Genomic DNA, 22,752 nt, shown 5'->3' with positions numbered 1-22,752 from the left:
GGAATGCAGAGTGTGAGAAAACACCAATGAATTTGTATTAAATTGTGGTTTATCTCCTTTAGGTCACATCAAGAATATTTACAGAACTACATACTTCAGCCGAGAGGAAGGACTTTGTTAATCTCCCTTGACAACGTGACTTATTCAAGACCCTAGGCATGTCCGGGCATATCTAACATCTGAGCACTACCTATCACACTTCATCCCTGAACCCTCAAGGGGATCTCTGAGTACAAAAGAAAACAATATATCCCAACCTCCTCTTTCTTTAAGGGAATGCTGAAATATGATTACTCCCCCTCTGGAATACACTCACATTACTTTTTACAAGGGCACGTAGTGACAGGATAAGGGAGAATGGCTTCAAACCGAAAGAGGGCAAGTTTAGATTATGTATTAGAAAGAAACTCTTTACTGTGAGGATGAGGAGACACTGGAACAGCTTGCCCAGAGAGGCTATGGATGCCCCATCCCTGGAAGTGTTCAAGGTCAGGCTGGATGGTCTAGTGGAAGGTGATCCTGCCCATCGATGGCAGGGGAGGAGGAACCAGGTGATCTTTAAGGTCCCTTTCTACCCAAACCATTCTATAATTCTGTGATTAGAATCATGGTCTAACATACTCTCCACATCATGTCCTCTGCATGAGCAGGTCAGGGCACTTGTCCTTGTTCTGGTTAACACCGCATCCAAGCAAAAAGAAACACCAGGCGTTTACTGGTCTAAACATCTCTCGTGCAAACAGCTCACCATTGAAAGCTTCAAACAGTCCTCATCCTCTCCTTGCTGCCACTGTAGGAACGTGCTTCCCTTGGCATAGCTCAAGTGCGATGAGCAATTCAAACTGTGAACTCATTTAGTGTATTACCAAAGCAGCCTCTGCCAAGGGTACCCCATGATGAAGGCCTGGCCAGACACACTTTAAAAGCTGCTTTGTGGAAGTCTCTTGGTGGCTTCTTAGTGGGCTACCGATATCATTTTTGAAAAATTAGTCAGAGCTCCCAACTTCACAGGCAGAACCAATGCCAGACAGGGCATTACTTTAAATTAGAATTGTCTGGTGCCGCTACACCTGAAAGAAAAATGGTAGCTTTTTTGCTCAGCATGGTCTTCTGAAACGTCTCGTAAGGGGAAACCCTTACCATGAAAAGGCAGTGAAACATCATAGAAGAAAGTTAAGGTTTTTGTTAGAAGAAGTGCTTGTACACTTTCTCTTGAAGTTAGCACAATGGCTGAAAATCAACAGTTTCTAACATTGGTGATATAAGAGTTCAGCGCCATGGACGGAAAAACTACAGTCCGACAACTAAATTATTAATTTGTAGAGCTGATATTTATACAGTTGCAGTGACCTTGCTATATGATATCAGCAACTCTGATTTTGAAGGCTATCTCCCTCTTTAACAGTTTCTGTAAGTCTTTAGGTTGGATACTGATGATAGCAGAGCCTGTGCAGAGAACATGATGCCCAGCCATAACCCAGCAGACTTCACTCCTCATGTCATGGCTGATTGGTTTCCCAGTTTTCCCCTATTTAGTTATTTTGTGTTGAGCAGTGATGCTTTTCAGTCCAGACAAATTCTTTCTGGACTACTATCTGTGTGAGGACAGTCCTCAGATAGTGAGGGATGAACAGATCAAGAGCAGCCGTGCAGAGAAGGACTTGGGGATGCTGGTGGATGAGAAGCTCAACATGGCCCAGTAATGTGCACTTGCAGCCCAGAAAGCCAACTGCATCCTCGGCTGCATCAAAAGCAGCGTGGCCAGCAGGTTGAGGGAGGTGATTCTGCCCCTCTACTCTGCTCTGGTGAGACCCCATCTGGAGTGCTGCATCCAGCTTCTAACAGTACAGGCCCCCAGTACAGGAAAGACATGGACCTGTCAGAACGAGCCCAGAGGAGGGCCACCAAGATGTTTAGAGGGAAGGAGCAGCTCTCCTATGAGGAAAGTCTGAGAGAACTGGGATTGTTCAGACTGGAGAAGAGAAGGCTTTGGGGTGTCCTAATTGTGGCCTTCCAGTACATGAAGAGAGTCTACAAGAAAAAAGGAGAAGGACTTTTACAAGAGCATGTAGTGACAAGACAAGGGAGAATAATTTCAGACTGTGAGAGAGAGTAGGTGTAAATTGGATATTAGGGAGAAATTCTTTACTATGAGAATAGTGAGGTACTGGAACGGGTTGCCCAGAGAAGCTGTGGATGCCCCGTACCTGGAATTGTTCAAAGCCAGGCTGGATGGGGCTCTGAGCAACCTGGTCTAGTAAAAGGTGTCCCTGTCCATGGCAGGGGGGTTGGAACTAGATGATCTTTAAGGTCCCCTTCCAACCCAAACCATTCTATGAATCTGTGATTACAGAACAAAGCATTAAAGCAGCTTTCAGCACTTCCAAAGTTATCAGCTGGGAGAATGGGGGGGTATAAATTTTTCCTTTTTGTTTTAGCACAGGGTAATTCCTGTTACACACACACAAAAAATGTAAAATCAATCCAGAAAGTGCAGTCATGAGAGAAAGAAGTTTTCTTTCTATTACCAGTTTCCCCAAACTGGTGATGGAATGAAAGAATTACAGAACTTACAGAAGATGAAGCAAAAAGTTCCCCGATAGTAAACATTAAGTGCTAATAGCAGATATGATAAATTTCTATAGTCAAAACCAAAATAGTTGCAAAAATACTATCTACAAACTATGCCAAGCAGATTACTTGCATTGTGCCACAGCTGCCAGTTCAGTTCTTCTATAATAATTCAGTTTGCTGATATGAAAGTATTATCTGAACTAGGTCCACAGGCTCTGACCATTTGATCTTAGAAACATTTCTCAGGTTTTTATAGATGTTCAGCCATTTAGCTCTTCACTTTCCTACACAGGTCTGGATTTACCAGCCAGTCACACTTTTTTTTTAAATTCATAATCTTGATCCAGTACTTCCTCTTGTGATTTCCCCAGCTGCAAGCTGCTCATTCTTACACCTTATAAAACAGGTATTTCACAGCATTCAGCAGAGATAAAACAGGAGCAGAGAACGTACACAGCTTCACCGTAGCATCTTTATTTTTCTACGACTTCTCCTCCTCACACTTACTGGTTTTGTTCCAGTTACAGCATCTTTTCATTGCGTGTATTCTACTCATGCATATGACTGTTTACTGAGTATGAAAGATTGTTCTAAAAGATTATCACAGAGTTTTTTAACTCTGCTCTTCCCTTTCAGTTCAGCTCCTTAGACACTGAGTATTTGAAACTCTATTTCTACTCTGACAAAAATTTTAGAATTTCCAAGGAAAAAATATCTAAACTTCTTTATAAGACAACCTGGCTAAGAAGTTCTTTATTTCCAAAGACATAGTTCATTTAAGTTGTGCTGTCTGCGCAAGTTAACAGACTGGACAAGAAAGATCATAGAATCACAAAATATGCTGAGTTGGAAGGGTCCCAGCAGGATCATTGAGTCCAACTTCTGGTTTTGCATAGGACACCCCAAGAATCATACTATGTGCCTGAGAGCACTGTCCAAACGCTTTTTGAACTCAGACAGGCTGGGTGCTGTGACCACTTCCCTGGGGAGCCTGTTTCAGTACTCAACCACCCTCTGGGTGAAAAACTTTTTCCTGATATCCAACCTAAACCTCCCTTGACTCAGTTTCATGCCATTTCCTCAGGTCCTGTCACTGGTCACAAGAGTGAACAGATCAGTACCTTCCCCTCCTCTTCTTCTCATGAGGAAGTTGTAGACTGCAATGAGGTTTCCCCTCAGTCTCCTCTTCACCAGGCTGAACAGACAAAGTGATCTCAGCCGCTCCTCATACGGCCTCCCCTCAAGGCCCTTCACCGTCTTCATAGCCCTCCTTTGGACACTCTCTAATGGCTTATTATCTTTTTTTAATTGTGGTGCCCAAAACTGCACGCGGCAGTTCAGTCAGCAATTAGCTCTTCTCTGCCTTCCCTGTCCCTCCACCCACCTACCATATCAACATTTTTATTTAAGTAGTCATCAATTCAGGAAAAAAGAGGGGAAAACCAGTGTTCTGCATGTACCAGATTAAGCTGATATTATTAATGACATCAGAATACAAAGAAAAAACAAACAGATAACTGTCCTCTGAAGGTGCTCTGATTAACTATGTAGAGTGATGGGAAAAAAAAAAATCAACATATTGAAAATAAAAACAAAACAAATATTCTGTAGCAATAGAAAACAAAGAAAGAAAACTGACAGGCACACAGAAGCAGTACGAATGCAAAAAGCCACTCAATGCAGTTTGGCATAGAGTGAACAACAGAAAGCTTCAGTGAGAAGGGACAGTACAGGAATGCACCCATAAACTCTTACTGATTTAAGATCTGCATTAGTGTGATCATTACAATGTCTGAGTGCTGCGTACAAAGCTTCCTGCAACGCAGCAGTAGTCAGTTTGACAATGATAATGCTATAAATAAATTAATGCCAAAGGACTCCACAACCACAGGCAGCTGCTAATGGGATTCATACATTTACTAGATCAAACCTCTGGTGCAGGCCAAGAGCAGCAGTAACATTACTGGTAACTGACAAATGTGTGGTGGACTGTGTGAAAGAAGTTGGTAGTTTCAGTCCATTTTGTGACTGATGGACAGGTGTCTGCAATGCACAAAACAGTCACCACGATCGTCACCTCAAAGTGTCTCAGACAGACCAAGGACTGTGAAATGATATGGCTATAGAATGCAAAGCTCAAAGACCTCTGCATGCGAGAAAACCCACCATTGCCTCTGGAAACATATTTCAGCAATTACTAACCCTCATGGTTACTTCCAGTCAAAAACTGACTTGTCATTTGCCAGCCACAATGGCACACAGTTCTGAAGAGGGTTTTCTACATGGGGACCCAGAGAATCCCTATCCATCCTTGCCTCTGGGCATAATCCCTCTCTGGGACAGGGTCTGAGCACCCATCTGACCAGAAGAACTCTGAGCACCTCTCCCTCCCCCAGAACTCATGCTGTACTCCTTGCTGTGCTACACACAGCAATTGCTGCCTGCTCTAACAGGTTCACATTCTTCCTGTCCTGGGGACCTCAGAGCTGTGCACAATACCCCAAGTCTCACCAGAGAGGAGAATAGGGGCAGAATCACCTCCCTCAACCTGCTGGCCACACTGCTTTTGATGCAGCCCAGAATACAGTTGATTTTCTGGGTTGCAAACACACATTGCTGGCTCACGTCCAGCCTCTCATTCACCAGCACCGCAACTCCTTCTCCGCACGGCCGTTCTCGATCTGTTCATCCCTCAGTCTGTGTTGATACCAGGGCTTGTTACATCTCATAAGGTTCCAAAAGGCCCACTTCTTGAGCTTGTCCAGATCTCTCTGGATGGCATCCCATCCTTCAGGTGTGTCAACCACACCACTCAGTTTGGTATCACCTGCAAATCTGCTGACAGTACACTCAGTTCCACTGTCTACATCACTGATGAAGACATTGAACATTACTGGTTCCAATACAGACCCCTGAGGGGCACCACTCATGACTCATCTCCATCTGGACACTGAGCTATTGACCACTACCCTCTGGATGAGACCATCTAACCAATCCCTCATCCACCACAGTCCAGCCACTAAATCCGTATCTCTCCTGTATAGAGAAGGATGTTGTGGGGGACCACGTCAAAGGCCTTACAGAAGTCCAGACAGATGACAACCTGTTGGATAGACCAAACAGGTCACTGCCAGACACACTATTATTTAAAGCACACTTGGAGACATGTTTCCTTATCTACCTTTCAGTGTCTCACATTCTGAACAGATATTTTAAATCCTGAACTCTCGAGAAATAGAATAGAAAGCAGGTGGCAAGAAACCTAATTATTCTCCTCTGTATATGGCTCTTGTGTGGATTTATAAAACATCTGTGACTGTTCCATGGGCAGCCATCCAAAGTGCTCTAGAGGAGCCAACTTGATTCACCAAGGCTACTGCCTCTGTGCCTCTGCAGAAGCACACATGGTGCTGTTGGACACCGTTCTTACTCATTTCATCTGAAATAACACACCTTGTTCCATGCAGTATGCAGTCCTTTCTCTTGGACACGCTACCAGTTATCTACAGGTTTTTTTGTGAGATAGACATATATATCACAGGAACCCAGACAGCCAAAAAAGGCCAAATTCTCTCTGTTGACAAGTTACTAAAACACTACTGGCTTTTTAATGTCTAAAAACGCTTACCTTCCTTAGCTTGCACAGAAAGCTTTGTCTCATGAAGTATTTGTAGCATTTCCTACAGGCTGACTAGGAAGTACTTGAGATAAAATAGTGCTTGCAAAAGACAAAGGCAACTACCACAGTTGAAGAAAAGGCAGCTTTTTACAGGTGATCAGCATTCACGTAAATACATACACATAAAATAGGGAATCTCAAGCAAAAGATATTCTCTTATCACTGCAATTGCATGTTTAAAGGTCCAAATAACATCAAATGAATTTCTAAACACAAATATAGTCACTCCGTGAGTAAAATCTGAGGAGAAAGGTGATGAGGGATACACACAGGGAAAGCATTCCCATTTTATTTCAGTAGACATGAGAACAGTCCCCAAGCACAATGCAGATACACAAACTGAAAACAAACCTACCTACAATCTGGCAAGGATGTAAATAACAAAGGAAGTAACAAAACTTAACAGAAGTTTTCTAGGCTGTTGTTCCTAAACAGAAGCATTCAGTTGCAAACAATCACCACAGAAGGACCACGGCTGATAAAGTAATTAAAATTAACTCAGCTCCCAAACAAGCGGAATTTGAAATCCTTCCACTACTTTAGGAACTGGGAAGAAGTTTTAACAGTTCTTTTCCAGACCATTGTCACATAAAGGACTACACTGCATGCTGAGAAAATCAAAGACACAGTTGGAAGAAGGGGTGATTAAAGCAGATTCATCCTCAACCAGCCACTGCTTGTTCCCGTGACACTGTAACTTTTGAGACGCTGTTATGAACCAGATTGGGAACAGATCTGGGTAAATCTAATCCTTCATGGCTTTTGTGGCAGTAGCTAGAGGAAGAAATGGTAACTCAGTTATACTTAACTCTCAAAAGCTCCCGGATCTATTTACCATGCAGCCTCACAAACAGATGCACCACCATTAAGTACGGAGGTGGTGTATGGGCTGCCAAAACCACCACCACCACCAGAAACACTGGCCTGAGGCTACAGCTGATCTGTGCCATAATTAGTCTCCCTACTTATCTAATCATGATAAAACAAAACAATCTTCTATTCATTTTAAAGACCAGCATCCTACAGGCAACTTGATATCTCCCTCACTCAGCACAGGTGTTTATCTCTTCAACTAAGAGCACTCTTGAAATTCAGTCTGTTTCAGACTTAACAAGTATCAGGCACAACAGAAATCAAATAGGTAGTATAACAAAGTCAACACCTAAAACTCTAGTCCAGCACATTTATAAATTCGAGGTCAACCCTGAATTCATCGTTACCTTGACATTGGTTTTGATTGTGATATACTGGGGACACTTTTTTGTTCGGCTTACCTATTGACTTGCCTGGGACAGGAGGAAATCCTGTAGTTTAAGGACTGAATTCACTAGAGACTTTTTACATGAGAATGAAAAGCAGACATTCCCAGCAGCATACGGGGGGTAACATCAGCAACTGCCTTACCTGCTATTTTGCCATATTTCATGAGAAGTAGAATGCAAGGAAGCAATGAACAAATTTTAGGGGACAAGAGTTCCTGACATAAATCAAATAGCAGGATTTTAAGGTGTGGCAAAGCCCAGTCAGACTCCCCTTTTTCCAAAGGAAGCTGGTATAAAGAAGAAAGCATAATGGTCCAACACAGGAGAACTGTAGCCTGGTCCCACCCCAAGATAACACAGTAAATTACAGGTCTCCAGATCAGTTTTCCTGTAGTAAAATGGGGAATAATACTTTGTATTAAAGTGTTGGAGACTACAGATGCCCTGATATATTAGATGTATTTATATAATACATCAGGGGGATCACTGATTCCTCCTACACCCCAAGTGTAAATAAGGCTATTTCACATAGAAAAGGACTGCAAACCTCTTAGACAGCCATCTGCTATAAAGATTCAAGTAAGGAGCCTACGTACAAAGTAGGGCTGGAGTGGAGATGGAATGTTGTTTATGTGATGCTTGAACTCCACAGAGAAGGAAACGCACCTTTACTATTAAATTAATAACATAATACCATTACTTTGGTACATCGACACTGTAATTCTTTTCCTTTGTCAGTTAGATTTCTTGTTGTTATAACAGCAGCTACAACAAAATCTGTGTCTGGATGCCAAAACCACAGCTGTCAAGAAAATCAGTCTCAAAACACCAATTGCAGAGAACAAGAAATTAACCCCGAGATGACTGTAGCAGTCAACTACAAAGTAAGGATTTACTGTGGAGTCCCCCACACCTCTTACCTCAAGCATAGGGCGGGCACTGTCATGGATTGAAAGAATGTGCGTAATGTTATTCTTACTCAATTGCTCTACATCTCGGGCATCTGTGACAGAGGGAAAAAAAGAAGAGAAATTTTTTAATCTCTTGAAATAGCCCACTCCCCTTTCCATTGTGCATGTTGAAAGGCCACCTATCATCGGTACATTTTTCTTGAAGCTTCATTAAGGCAAACCCCCAAATGCAGCTATTCTAGAACACCATAATCAGAGTGGGTAATGGGAAGACACACTTCTAACTCCAAAACAAATTACATACTATATAAAGAACAAGCTTAAGTGACTCAGGAATGCGTTTTTAAGTCAGAAGTTTCATGTATTTTGCATCTGAAATATAAGTTTATGCATGCTTCCGTGCAGGTGATGACCATCTGAACACGCAGTCAGAGCTGTACAAGAAATAGTTTACCTCCTCTCTACCCACAAATCCCCTTTCAGGAGAAACATTTTCACTTGGGAGACAGACCTTGTGATATTCAGGTCTGAGAAGGCAAGCCAACCATATTCCTTGAATTATTAACGGACAAGCCAAAACAATAACTACATTCTTACTTCCTGTGAACCAGTAGGGAAAAATGTGCATTTAGCCAATACATACCATAATTTAGAGTCTAAAGAGAGATCAAGATGATAAAGATATCGAACGTATGAAAAAGCAAAATGCTACAGCAAGGAAGTGCAGTTATGAAAAGGTGTTTCCTAGACCTGTAACCAAGGGGTTTCTAACATTCAAAACTGGAAAGAAAACTGGGGCGACTGAAAAGTTGATGCTAGATATTGCAAAAGCATAGGCTTGTTTCTATGAGGAAAAAAAAGTTAAAATAGACTACCTGTCATCAGTGAGCAACTTTCCCCATATTAAACTATCAGCATGCCAGAAAATTACCTGAAAGAACCACCAATACAGGTAAAAGTTAGCGTGTCTCCATTTGTCCATTTACTTTTGACCCTTTTGCTTGAGAATGGCACAGCACACCATAGCAATTACAGCAGTGGTTTTGTGATGTGAACACCTGCCTTCGAAATCTGCCCATCCAATCTGTTCACACTAGCCTGGTTGCACACAAAAAAAGAACACTGACCACAAAGGTTTCAAACTGGCTCTCTCTAGGTACAAAAATAACAATAGCATCACCTGTACATTCTTTATGTACGTGCAAGAGTTCAATTAGCATCTCTTGTGTCATCTTATCCACCTACTATAAAGTTTCAATGCCTTTTCTACATCACAAAGAGGAACTGGACATTTAATTATACTGTCGCACAGACAAGATCCATGTGAGCACAGCAACAGGCAATAAAATTTAAACCCAATCCTAATGAAAGCTTTTCTACAGCTAAAAAATTGGAGAGGGAAAACTTCATTGATTTTACTCACTACTGGTCAAGCCTGCATGATGAACACAGACCTCTAACCCTTCAGAAGAGAATTAACACAAATTCTGTCTGAAACAAAACTAATGTCTAGCTGCACAGAACAATTAAAATTTCCTAAAAATCTCAGAGTAAACATTTTGAAGAAGAAATGCTCATGTTTGCCAGGAGAGGTCTTCTAATCCACTTGACCTTCATATTTTGTTAACAGTTTACAGGACAGTCTTGATTCCTTAGGGAAAAACTAAGCAGGCAAGGATTTGGAAGCCCATAAATCAGCCCAAGTGTCCCTAAAAATCACTGCTTTCTGTTTTACGAAGACTAAGAACAGATTTCAGAGCCTGCTGGCTGGAACTCATGAAACTAATGTATACCTAGCACAATGAGACCCCAATCTCTAATTATCAATATGACCTACATGGTAAGAAATGGCTTGCCACACAAGGCAAACTTCTTTAAAAGAAGATATGACCCAAAGTAAATGTTGGCTGCTTTGAACCAGTCTGAAAGGCCTAGTGGACATAGTAAAACTCAAAATGACTGAAATATCTTATTTCTCCAGTTAACCAAGACTTAGGCTAAGGGAATTTCAGCAAATCAAAACTATACAGTGAGATTTCAGATATTCCTAGAAACAAGCTAGAAATGGCCATCCCAGATCTACATCCCAGAGTAACCAGCAGGTCCTCAATATATTTAGGAAACAACCATTCAAATCACTGAAGTAGAGAAGAAAAAGCTTCCCAGTCAACAACTGTATTATCTGGATCTAAATTTCAAACAGTTTACAGAGGGGAAATTCCCCAGCACCTGCGTAAGTCTCTACAGATACTATAGATAAAGCTATTTAAACAGCAGTACAAATAAGATATCGTGTCACTCATGGTCTCATACCATAAATAACAAAGAAAAAAAAAGGGTTATGTAAAGAACCACCAAAAGCCAAAAGAACCACCATCACCACAGCAATTCTAATTTCTTTACTGAAGCACAGTGCTATACAAGCACATGCAGGCTCACATTTTGAAATCACAGTGTGAAACACCCTATTTTCAAACTTTAAGATCAAACCTAGCTATCAGAGCTCATCTTGTGCATCCTCTAAAGGGTCTCTCAAATGTGGTATTACTCTTTACAGCAGGTTACCTAATATTCTGTTTCATACATCAAAACGCTTCTCAGCTGATGTGGACTTATGAGTAAAGCCTTCTGGAAGATCACTCCTCACACAAAAGGACACAATTCACACTGGGGAAGTCATCTTCTCTCCCCCTGCATTTAGCCTATTTTCCCTCAGTTTGACTATGACTCCTAGTTCAACCTCTACCCATATGCAGAGAGTTGGAAACACTTAATTGTAAAAGCAATGCCGAAGTCATCAAAATAGGACCAGGGGGCTGTCAGAATTTGTTTCCCTGCAGCTCTGGGAAGCCTTATGGTGTGGCTGGGGAGCAAATCACCTAGTGCAGTGTGCTTCCATCCCCCATAAGCAAAAGGGAGACAACACTGTTCCAACCACTCCAATTATGACACATCAATGACTGAAGGACTCCAATACTAGAGTGGTGAAGTCTCAAATGTACCTACAACCATTTTCTCTTACTTTAGTATTTTAGTGCCTCCATAGAGATGCAAGGTGAGGGATAAATATTTCTCCCTTTGTAGAGTTAGATGGAAAGAAACAGCTGTGGAGTCTTTTCCACCTCTACTGCTAACAATAAAATACAAAAGCATGCTGCCAGGAATAGGGGGGCAAAAAAGCATTACAGTGATATGGGCCTGATCTGCAACACTTGACTGTAACTCACTTGTGAATTTAGAAGTTTAAATACATCCACAAAATAAGTGAGATTAGTTTCAGTTTATTTTCATTTTGTCACCCCTCTTCCCATTAGCCAGCTACTAAAGACATCCTCCCTTCTTGATTCTCCAAAGCCCACATTTCTGACTTTTTAAGTCTGAGAAGACAAACATACTCCTACAACACAGTAAGATAGTATTAAGTTTTCAGTATAACATTTTAGGTTAAGTAGAGAAAACCGAGGTAAGTGCTTAAAGAAGGCAAGTCAGCCCATTACATACAACAGTGTTAAGTCTTAATCTGCAGATGTATAGAGACTACAGTTTCATCATCACCAGATGTTGTAGGGTTTTTTTTAAATCAAGCAACTTTATTTTCTGCTTTGGAGAGAACTAGAGATGGACACCTAAAGAAAAACCTTCCCCATCAGGAGAGCTTTGTTCCCAGTCTCGTTATCTGCACTTACAGAGACACACACAGAAACTAAGCACGTGAACAGAAGATCCACGTCTCCTTTCTCCACTTCACACTATGTTCTAGTACATATTCTGACCCACCCTCTCGGAAAGACTTTTTTGGGGAATGAGAAAGGTAGGGAAACAAGTTCAGTACTCTGTTTAATCAGAGCACCTATAAATTGTCTTCCTTCAAAAGATGAACCTGAAAAAGGGAATGGTATCTTCACCCTCTCCTGTTTTCAGTACCTGAAATTAAATCTTAGAAAATGGAACTTTAAAACCAACATTAAGCAGATGATAATGGGAATTAATTGAATCTAGAAACACAGCAGAACCACTTGGTGGACACTGCCTTTTTATACGCTTAATAATGGGAAGGGCAAAAACTTTCCCAAGACTCTCCAGATCATCCACAGCAACACTGGACTCTTCGGGGGGAATTAAACCTCTTATTGTGGCTTTCCCCTTCAAATTAAAAAAACCCCAAATATTCCATTGGAAAAACCTTGAATGATTACAAGCAAGGCAGGACACAAGCTCTTTAATATTGCAGGGAGAAACACTCTTGCGTCCTTGTTCTTGCTACTGCTACACCTTTTCGTTTGGAAGCAAACTGAGCACCCATTTAGATCTGTTATCAGAAGAAATGGATTTTTTTTCCATTTGTGCAGAGAAACAGGCTGTCCTGTCAATCCTGTAAAGAACAAAGCACCCATTTTCATTGTAAGCACAGGTGACTTTCAAGAGACCTCAGGTCACCAGTGCAGAAGACACATGGACTTGCAGTACCATAGTATATTCTTTGTCTTTTGAGGCATTTCATCTCTAAGGTACAACAGAAACAAACCAAATTTTCCCCAGAACTAGAGGCAGGAAGAAGAGTTAACTGCCTCTTCCCTCATTTTTCTCTCTTAGCACTCTACCCTCCCATTTGCAAAGAAATAACTCCTCCTTCACTTTCACAGAAGAAGCCCAAGAGCTCTGTTTCCTTCTGGGCTTACAGACCAGACTCAGTCTTGGTATTTCGTACGGACACCTATGGTTCTTCTTGATTTTTTTCTGCCCTCTAGCTGTGCAATCTCAAATACACCCTCTCAGGAGCATACCACAATTTTAATGTGCTACTGATGAGCTTGTAAGATAAAAAGCACTTGAACACATGCCAAGATTCATGCTTTTTCAGGAAAGTTTTTCAGATACATAATCAAGCCCTGTGGACTAGGGGGATTTCAAGAGATATTTCAGTGCTCTCCATAATCAGGACTACACTAACTTTCTACCCTGAAGACCCTTAAAGTGGTTATTAAAGTCCCCTCATTCTATGTGCTTAAAGGTTTGCGCAGCAGCAAACGAAACAGAAGCAGCAAGCTCAGTTCCCATTTCTACCACAGGTTCATTTCACTAGTTTTTCCTGGGCCTCAGTTTATCTCCCAGTTAACTGCAGAAGAGTTCGCACTGCTCTGTCATAGATTGTTTTTATGTTGATTAGGCCTAAAAGTAGAAATATTTCTGAATATTGAATAATAATTCCCCAATCAGAACAATTGCTGACTGCCTTCTCCAGGCAACAGCCCTCCAAAATTACAGTGTTTAGCATCCCTAACACCATGCTTTCTCTCAGCAGGAAGGCACCTATCTGGAACAACTGTGCCTTTTCTCCGTCTGTCAGTATCCCCGGAGGGCTCTGAGGCAGCAGGAAGACAAGAGTGTGTGCAGAATGGTATTTTGATACAGCTCTGGAAACTGTTGCCTGACAAGGCTCCCCGAGGTGCCACTGGGGAATGCTATCCTCCAGAGGGCACATCAGAGCAATTTAGACATTCCTCTGACTCAGCTTTTGGAGAAGCTCCCTCCTCTCTAGCCCCTGTTCAAGGACCCAGACCCTCAGCCCAGGTGAGATGCACAAACCCAGGGAATCAGTGTTTCCTCCTGTTACTGACAAGATGCAACTTTATTCAATTCAAGCTACTAAGAAGAAGCTGAAGAAATGGGAGACTAGTCAAAAGTACATTACAGGAAATAATGTTGTAAACCCATGTCTTTATATGCATCTAGTCATTTCAGCTGCCCAAATCAGGACATTCTGACCAGTTCCAACTGTATATGCTGCCTAGTATTTCTCAGCAGTCACAAAACTAATCATCCGCTTTTTGAAAAAGTACCACAAATCAGAACATGCTCCAAGAACACAGTAATCAAACTCCGCCAGAAAAAAACACTGGTAATAAACCTGTTCCTAAATGGGATGACTTCACTGCATGGAGAGCTTATTGCAACTGCTCCTAAGCACTGAGGCATGGGGGTGTTGAGGGGCAGGGGATGCAGAAAAAAGTGAAAATTGTAAAAGTATGCTTTTGTATTAGTGAAGGACAGTAACACCTCTCTTCTCTCTTCCACACCTCTCTTCTCTCTTCCTCTCCAGGTACAGTAGCTTATCTGAGATTGAATCATATGCTTGTGATGGTAGAACATAATGATTAAATGCAATATGAGCAAAAGTCATAGCAGTAAATAAATGAACTTTTTATGTTTTTTAATCTGTTTAAAAAAACAGACCCCACAACACAAACACCGAGATTAAAACCAGCTCCTCTTTTACTCTCTCTTATGCAGGCAGCTGAAGCATTTCACCCTCTGCTTTTCTTTCAGCTAGGCTCCCAGAAACACTGCCCACTCACACCACCTTCAGTGCACGCCTGTGCTATCCACACAGGAGTGACTTGACGTGCCATTTAGGGACCGTTCCCAAGGCACAAAGCTGAACAGCCAGGGTAGCACAGGCGAGAGGGTCATGGGCCCTAGCACTGGCAGAGATGCTGACTCACTCCACAACTTTGGCCAACTCCCTTCCACTGAAAACAGAACTGCACCAGCAAACAGATGCTCTGGCTGAGTTTCACTCCCCAGGGCAGATCAAGGGCTTACCAGCAGGATGGCCACAGTGAGAGGGACAGATTGACTGCCATGTTACCACAGCTCATCCTGCCCACCTTGCCAGACTGCTCGAAACTTAAAGAACTCCAGTATCAAACATCCTCCCAATTCCGCTCCTCTCCTAAATTACTTCAGACAAAGAAAACAAAAAGAGGAAGCAACATGGCTGTGACCAAGTTAGTTAATTTTGTCATCAGCCCATGCAGTAGTCCATCCAAAGTGTTTTCAAAACTATCCTCTTCGCCTTATTTTCCTTTTTTCCTACTTGTTTCTTTTTTCTCCTTTTATTATCTACTTCCACCAATACGAATTCACCTCCATCCTCTCATTTTCCTTACCATGGCATGATTAACTCCCTCACATGCTAGCCTTTGTACTTGTATCTGTGGTGTGGCAAAAGGCAGCTTTCAACTTCACATATACCTCTGGGCTGCCTCCCAAGGTGATTGGCTCCGCTTCCCAAGGGGCAGCAAGCACTGGACCCACAGTGTGGGCCAGTAGATCCAGTGGCAGGTAAATCAGGCAAAAACCACTGAACTCACAGGTTTCGGGATGGGGAGCAAGGAAGGAAGGGTAGGTATGAGGCAGAGAGAATGTGCAGCACAATCTAAATCCAATGCAGATGTTGCCATTCTTAACAGACTGCTTGTAGTATCACTCAGACCAGGAAGGACAGGATATAGCAGTAGTCCCTGTGAGTCCTGCTCTATTTTACTGAAGCATACGAAATGTGGGGTCTACATCTATTAAAAAAAACTGTACATGCACAACTGGTTTACTTCTGAGTAGGGAGTGTCAGCTGGAACTGCTCTTAACAGAATGCTTTGAGAACAGGCCACTTATTTGGATGTCTTCATAAAGTTTCCTGTTTGCTAAATATGACTTGTTTTCTTTACGCAGAAAATAAACCTCATGCATAAAGGAAAAAAATCCAGAGAAACTTACAGCTGCAACATGGACAGTACAAGTATCAGTGGTCAGACTGCAACCAGCAGACCTATCAGTCTCACAAGCGGTGGTAACAGAAGTCTTTAGCAGTTGTTATAAATAACCAAAATAATGAAAGCAATGAGCATGAGGCATAGTAAGCCTTTACTTATAAGGAGGGCTTGAAATAAGACTTACAAAGAATCTGCCTGGATCACAGGCTTGTCTGCCAAGCACAAGAATCATTTAAAGCAAGCCAGTGTTTAGGAATTCCAGCTGAAGCATGCTCCAAGGAGATGGCATTCATTTTTCTTTTCTCAAAGTACTTGCAGCGCAGCACAGCACACGGATGAGAGAGCAAACGACTTCTTCAAGTTTACCAGGTGAATCCAGAAATGAAGCAAGATGGGGTTAAAAAGCTACAGAGATGCCAGAGAATTCCAAGGGCCTGTGAAACAACACCTTAAGACCCCTGTTAAGTAACCTAGAGATAATGATAAAACTAATCTTACCTTTAAAGTTGCCAATGAACAAGCCAGGCAGAATCTGCGAGAAAGAAATATAGTATCAAATATAGATATCTTGTGGTAAGACAATTTGACAAAGTTCAATTTGCATACAGGATGGAGCATACTACTTTAGCAGACTATTGTCAAATGCAATCTAAAACATGCTGACAACATTTCATGCCTCTTTGCAACCTTCTCAAACTAAACAGCTCTAGGCAAACCATGCCTTGACAGAGTTTGTTGGCAGCCAGGGGTTGTTAATCGTGAGGACTCTCACATAATGGAGGCTCTCCAAGGATAGCAGATGTGGTTTACAAATATGAAGTGGGCCTCGAAAAACACCCTTCCCCCTGCCACCCCAGCAGGGTAAGAGTTACCCTCATGGAACTAATGATGAAACTTCACACAGCAAAGGTGATTTGCCTAAAGTTGCTACAGAAACTGGACAAAGCCCTGCAAAATGACATCCTTCGAGGCTTTTGAAGTGCAAAGCCATGCAGGTCAGGGCTGCAGCACTGTAGGGCTCTTAGAGGAAATCATTGCGAACAAGGACTAGAAAGGAAACTGCTGAAAGTCCATGAGTTGTGTGTTTCTCTTCCAGATCTAACCACTCATCCTAACACTGCCAGAAGCCTGCACAGGTCTCGATTACAGGACATTGTTTAATTTGGGAGCCTCAAGGTCTGCCCAAGGACCAGTCTGTGCAGTCTGAGGACACGTGCACATACACAGAGGCAGGTGACACCACAGTGCTACACCTCCCACCCTCTTATAACCCTCTTAACTTGAGAAGAGCAGTAAGACCTCAAAAAAACCCCCACACACACCCCAAACACACATTTTCTGGCCAAGAATTTTGTTATCTGCCACCTGAAGTCTCTGACCCACACTCACATAGTTTGAAGAGACCAGAACTGTGGTGATGAAACCACACGATCCATTTTTCTTCAGTGCATGCTGAGCATACCACCAGTAAAGATATGTCAGTGCTGACTTCCTAAACCCTTAGCAACACCCGAGTGTCACCACAACAGCAGCAACAGACTCTCAGACAGCTATTTAAAGGGAAAACTCCACCCATTTTGCTCGATCCAGCAGCCGTGAAGTTCCGAAAGTCATGAAGGACTTTTCATCAGGGATTATCACTACAGCCTCCGTTTCACTGCAGCCTTTCTGCTGAAAGGTAAACCAATCCACCATGCAAAGGTTAGCAGGCCAGCAGAAGAGCCAGCAAAATAGCTTCTGACCTGCTTTAACTGCAGGACTTTGGTTCAATAAAAGCATCATCATGTTCGCTGTTATTTATCTCGCCTTGCAGAAAACAGAAAGGCTGCAACGCTTCTCGTACTCCCTGCAGCTTCAGTTTGTGCAAACATTCCTCTCTCTATGCTTTGCTGGGTGATCTTTCTCTACCTGCTGTGTCACATCAGCTCTAAACTCAGTTCTCAAACTAATTCTCTAAACTCAGTTCTCCCCCTGATGGTTTCTCGAGGACCCCTGATGGAGTTTAATGCTTGTAGACCCTTGCTTGCAAATTAAGGGCTGATTGACAACACTACCTGGTCAAGAAAATGGTTCTTGAGTCTGGTACAAATACACACCTGTAAGTGTTGCAAAGATAAGCTCAGACAGCTTTCTTCCCTTTCCTTCCCTCTCCATTTGTAGAAATTCAACATTCTTACAAAGGCAGCAAAAATCCTCAGGGGAGTCCCCAATGCCAGAGTATCGAGTAGGGAAAAGAACCTTTACAACATCCTGTGGTCCCTTTCCACACGCACAAGACTCATGGTTTCAAGGGACAATTCAATAATTTAAGTACACTTGATGACTCTGCTAGAAGTGCAGCTCCAAGGCTACCATCCCAGGCTAGTAAATAGAAGCCTGTAGCTGCTCCAGAGAGGACAGTACAGAAGAGTCATTGCAAAAGAGGCCAAATTCTTGAAACAAAATCATGTTCTAAAGCAAAAGGGAGTCAAGTTATGAATGAATGTCACCAACCAGATCACCAACTTCAGCGTAACAAATAAAAAAATCAAAACCCCTTGCTGATACTTTTAAACAGCTGCCTAGTATATCCTATCTGCAGCACAAATCTCCAATCACACCCTCACTACAGTAGACTATAGGACACTATTTCTGCATCAAATGTGCACTCTCAAGAGACGATAAAAGTTTAATTTCCAGTCACAGTCATTAAGCTTAGACATTAGAAATTGAAGGTACCACGAAACACCGGGGGGTTGCAGAAATGAGGTTTCTTGTTGGCAAAGGAGGAAAAATCCAGAAGTCTGCATTTGTGCACCATGAAGCAATCTTATACAGTAGATAGGAAATTAGGACACCCTGCAACCAAGGACAGATGTTACCCCTGTTGTCCTAGTCATTCTAGAAGCAAGAAACATTACTATGGGTGAAAGCTACCTGGAAAGAAGTGAATCTTCGTGTCATGCTGACTAATACTTCAGCACTCGACTATGGCTGGGAACCTTCAGCTGTGTCATCTCACACTGCCTTCACTAACTGCAACTCTGGGCTGTGCAAAATGAAGGTCGATGGCTGCTAGGGGCGTGTGAGAGAGAACGGGTGGGAGTCAGAAGAGTAGAAAAATAAGGTGGTTGTTTTTGTGAACTTTTCAACCACTGCTTTATGAATAAAAACAGTAGCCTCTTTACATCATCTGAAACATCATCTGAAACATTGAGAAAATGACCACAGACTAAATAACAGATGTAGAAGAATTCACAAGCAAGGGACAAGGACACCAATGCCTGTCTTCACTTGTACCTCGCATGTGAGAGCAGCTCACATCCTCTACCTTGCAGAGCCCTGCAATAGACAATGGTTGCTCCAGTTGCTAATGCTTCTCATCAGTCCTCTCTGATAATACACCCTTCAGGAAAATGGCTTAAAGGGCTGCTTCACTGCTGTTTCCTATACAGACAAATGCTTGTAACAAAGCATCTAACTCCTTGCTGCTTCTAGATGCATTAATACTGATGAACTTCCAGAGAAGTTCATGGGGCTTTCTCAGAGATGGCCAGGCTCTACTAAAAGGAACAGACAAGCCTACCTTTCTCCAGGACCACAGGAAAGTGGCATGCATCAGGGAGGGATATTTGCTGCTGACATGAACTGGCATAGCTTCTCTGACTTCCATAAAAGTGGTTACATCAGCTCTAAGTAGCCACGCTGGTTTAAATTTCTCATAAATCCACTCCTACAATGAACAGGGCTTATCTGCCCTTTTTGTAGAGATAGCACTCAAACCTTCTGAAGGGTTTACACAAATAACCGGCAGTTAACTGTAACAGGGATGAGCAACAACCAAAACCCAGGAAAAAGTCTTCACTAAGCATATCCTGTTCACCAATAACGAAATCTTGTCACCATCTCAGCTGCTAGACTTCAGCTCCTGGAAAACATCTTCGTAGTTTTTCAACCACAGACTTCAACTTGAACTTTGAATACAAGTCAACGTTAGACATTAAGCATGAAGACAAATCAGGTCACCCAGAAAATTTCCTGGGGTCCAAGTCAGACCCCATTGATCATTCTGACTTAACAGATGTAAGAAAAAAAAAAGTAAAGTACTGGAAATTAATAGTAGCCAAGTCAATGCACATTCACTAGCCAATTCTCCTTCTCTGAGCAGAATAAGAAGGGCATGTGTAAAACAATGCTTTCAATTTAATTTGGGAAAAGTCAGAAGGCTTGGGTGGACTGAAGGGAAAAAAACTACGCAGGGTTAATATTACAGAGAAAACTAGCAACAAAAGACAAACACCATCTAAAAAGAATGCCAGACCTCCAGCCCTTGATCAGCCCTAATGGCCACAAAGTCAGGTGAGACTGCTATTTGCTATGAAATATATCAGTATCAGGAGACAGAAAAATAAGGAGGGAACCATACCACTGAGAAAGGCTCCAAAAGCAGCCATAAAGGCTGTAGCAGTCTCTGGAGCTCCTCCTTACCACACCCATCACAGGTCACCATTAATCCTCTTCCCTTGGCATCAGTACAAAGAGATTCCTTAAATGAAATAATCCACAATTGAATAAGCTGATTATTTTCTCCTACCATCCGTATATAGCTTAACCACAAAAAAAAACCATTTCAGTTGGAAACTAAAGCAATTTGGATTGACTGACTAAGCTGAGTCAAGCAAATACCCCCCAGCATCTGTGCTAATGACTCCATGCCTCCCCTTGCCCCTCCAGCATTTGCTGATTCATGAGATCAAAATGAATAGATGATCCAGAGGCACATTCTGAAGGTGGCAAGTAGCAGACCCATACACGAGACCCCTAAAAAAATAAACCCTTATGGCCAGTATCCAGCATGGTTACAGCCTCCTTAAAGGAGCCTCCCAAATGCTGAATGTCTCATCCTCTTGGATACAGTCATCAGAAAAGCGAGAAAAATCCAAATAGTATTATGCTTCTCCTGAAAGCTCTGGCTGGTACATGCCAGGGCAACATTTAACAGAATTAAAATTACCAAATTGGCCAGTCACAGATTGCCAATTCCTACCCAACATGGTACCACAGCAAGATCTAATGCAGCTTCAAATGGCCAAGACTTGTCCTTTTGATTATTTTTTTTCTCTCCAGATTGCAATTTTAGCATCCCATATCCTGTCCCTCTAAATACTTGGATAATTTCAAACATTCATAGAAAAATACTAGAAACATACCAGAAGCCTAAAAGGAGTCTTTCTAGCTGTGTTTCTTCCTAACTGGCCACTCCTAGAAGATGACTGCAACGAGTGGCTACATATCACAATGTCATCCCCAGACTTCAAAAGCAAAAATGGAGAGAAAGACCAAAGAAGGTTCTACCTCATACCCAATAACTCAATTCCTCACCAGCCAGATCTTTCCTCTGCCTGAAGTTCCTATTTCCATGTCTCAACCTATAGGATGAAAAGGCTTCACCTTCCAGGTGGCACACTAAGCACTCTGGACATTCACCAATCTGACTTCCAGGGGCAAGGATGTCTGACCGGGACAACATGTGAGCAGCTATTTCTAGCTGTTCTCCTCCACTCTGTCGTGGGCCATGCACGCAGCAAAGCTACTCCCAAAGCACTCAAAGCAGGATGTAAGAGAGAAGAGATTACTCAACTCTTGTTCCTCATAGTAAGCTATATATAAAAGGCTAGTTACCACCACACTTTCAAACCCGGGTTTAAAACAGAGGTGGAGATACTGAGAAAAATCACAGTTGTCCCTTGATAACGACCATGACATGCCAGGGGAATCGGGCACACAATAAGCCCCCACTGCCAAAAGGCCAACACCCTTCGCAAAACAGATCCATCTTCCTTCCTCGCTGCGATCTCCACTGGGGCCGCGCGCTTTCCTGTCCCACTGGCACCGGGCCCAGCCCTACAGGGACAGCCCGTATCCACGGGCTGCTCCGCGCCCTGGGAACGGAGCAAGCCCCGCACTCGCTGAGAGTCCAAAGCCCCGGGTCCCGCCGCGGGTCGGGGGGTGCGGGCTCTGCCCCAGGCCGCCCCCCAGGGCGGGGCGACACACAAGGGACGCTGAAGCTCGGCGCCGGGGGGCACTGCGGCCGCCAGCGACCGCTGGGAACTCCCTTTGCCCGGGGAGGGGAAGCCCGGGCGCGCATCACCGAAACCAGGGCCCCCCTCCCGCCACCCGCCCGCGCTGCGGCCGGGGAGGGGGGGAGGAGGAGGAGGAGGAGGAGGAGGAGGAGGCGCGCCCCGAGGGAGCGGCGCGGCCGCGCTCCCCGTCCCTCCGCCCTCGCCCCGAGGCGGGGGACCCCCGAAGTCGAAAGGGAAAAGCCTCTGCTGCCCAGGCCTTTGTTTCGGGAGCGGCTGCCCGCCGCGCACGGGCGAGACAAAGGCGGAGGCGCCGCGGCATCCCTCCTGCCCCGAGGCGGGGAGGGACCGCCAGCCCGGGCACCGCCGCGCCGGGCCCAAGCACATGCACTCGCGCACGGCCACCACCGCGTTACCTTGTTCATCCCATTCCCCATGGCTTAAGCGACCCGCACGCCAGCACCGCGGGAGAAGCCGTCGGCCGCTGCTGCCGGCGGCGGGTCGGCGTGCATGGGACAGTGCTTGCCGGAGGGGAAGGGGGGGAGCGGATGACTGGGGACGAGCTAATTGCTAATTAAGGGCGGCTTCTGCTCGCCGCTGTCGGACAGGGCGAGGCGCATCCCTCTCTCCCTCCCTGGCCGTGGCTGTCTCCCTCCTGGAAGCCGGGCGGCTGGGGGCGGGCTTCCGCTCGGCCGCCCCCGGGAGCGGCGCGAG

General features: G+C 43.7%; 1 protein-coding gene across 2 annotated transcripts in view; it reads right to left on the bottom strand.

Moving 5' to 3' along the window:
- DUSP22 (dual specificity phosphatase 22) overlaps window positions 1-22,752 on the bottom strand; it is a 43,121-nt gene extending 20,369 nt beyond the window's left edge. The window contains exons 1-3 of one of the 2 annotated variants that reach the window (XM_051798788.1): window positions 22,455-22,752; window positions 16,478-16,511; window positions 8,436-8,518 (exon numbers count right to left, since the gene is read on the bottom strand). In XM_051798788.1, the coding sequence (XP_051654748.1) occupies window positions 8,436-8,518; window positions 16,478-16,511; window positions 22,455-22,475 (138 nt within the window). In that variant the 5' untranslated portion in view covers window positions 22,476-22,752. Of the gene's footprint in view, window positions 1-8,435; window positions 8,519-16,477; window positions 16,512-19,544; window positions 20,031-22,454 lie in introns of those variants that run through there. The other variant, XM_051798789.1, reaches the window with a different exon arrangement.

This window comes from Manacus candei, unplaced genomic scaffold (genome assembly GCF_025592945.1).
Source record: "Manacus candei isolate 608988 ecotype Guabito, Panama unplaced genomic scaffold, ASM2559294v1 h1tg000049l, whole genome shotgun sequence".
Taxonomy (NCBI): domain Eukaryota; kingdom Metazoa; phylum Chordata; class Aves; order Passeriformes; family Pipridae; genus Manacus; species Manacus candei.
This window is presented reverse-complemented; position numbering and strand designations above follow the sequence as displayed.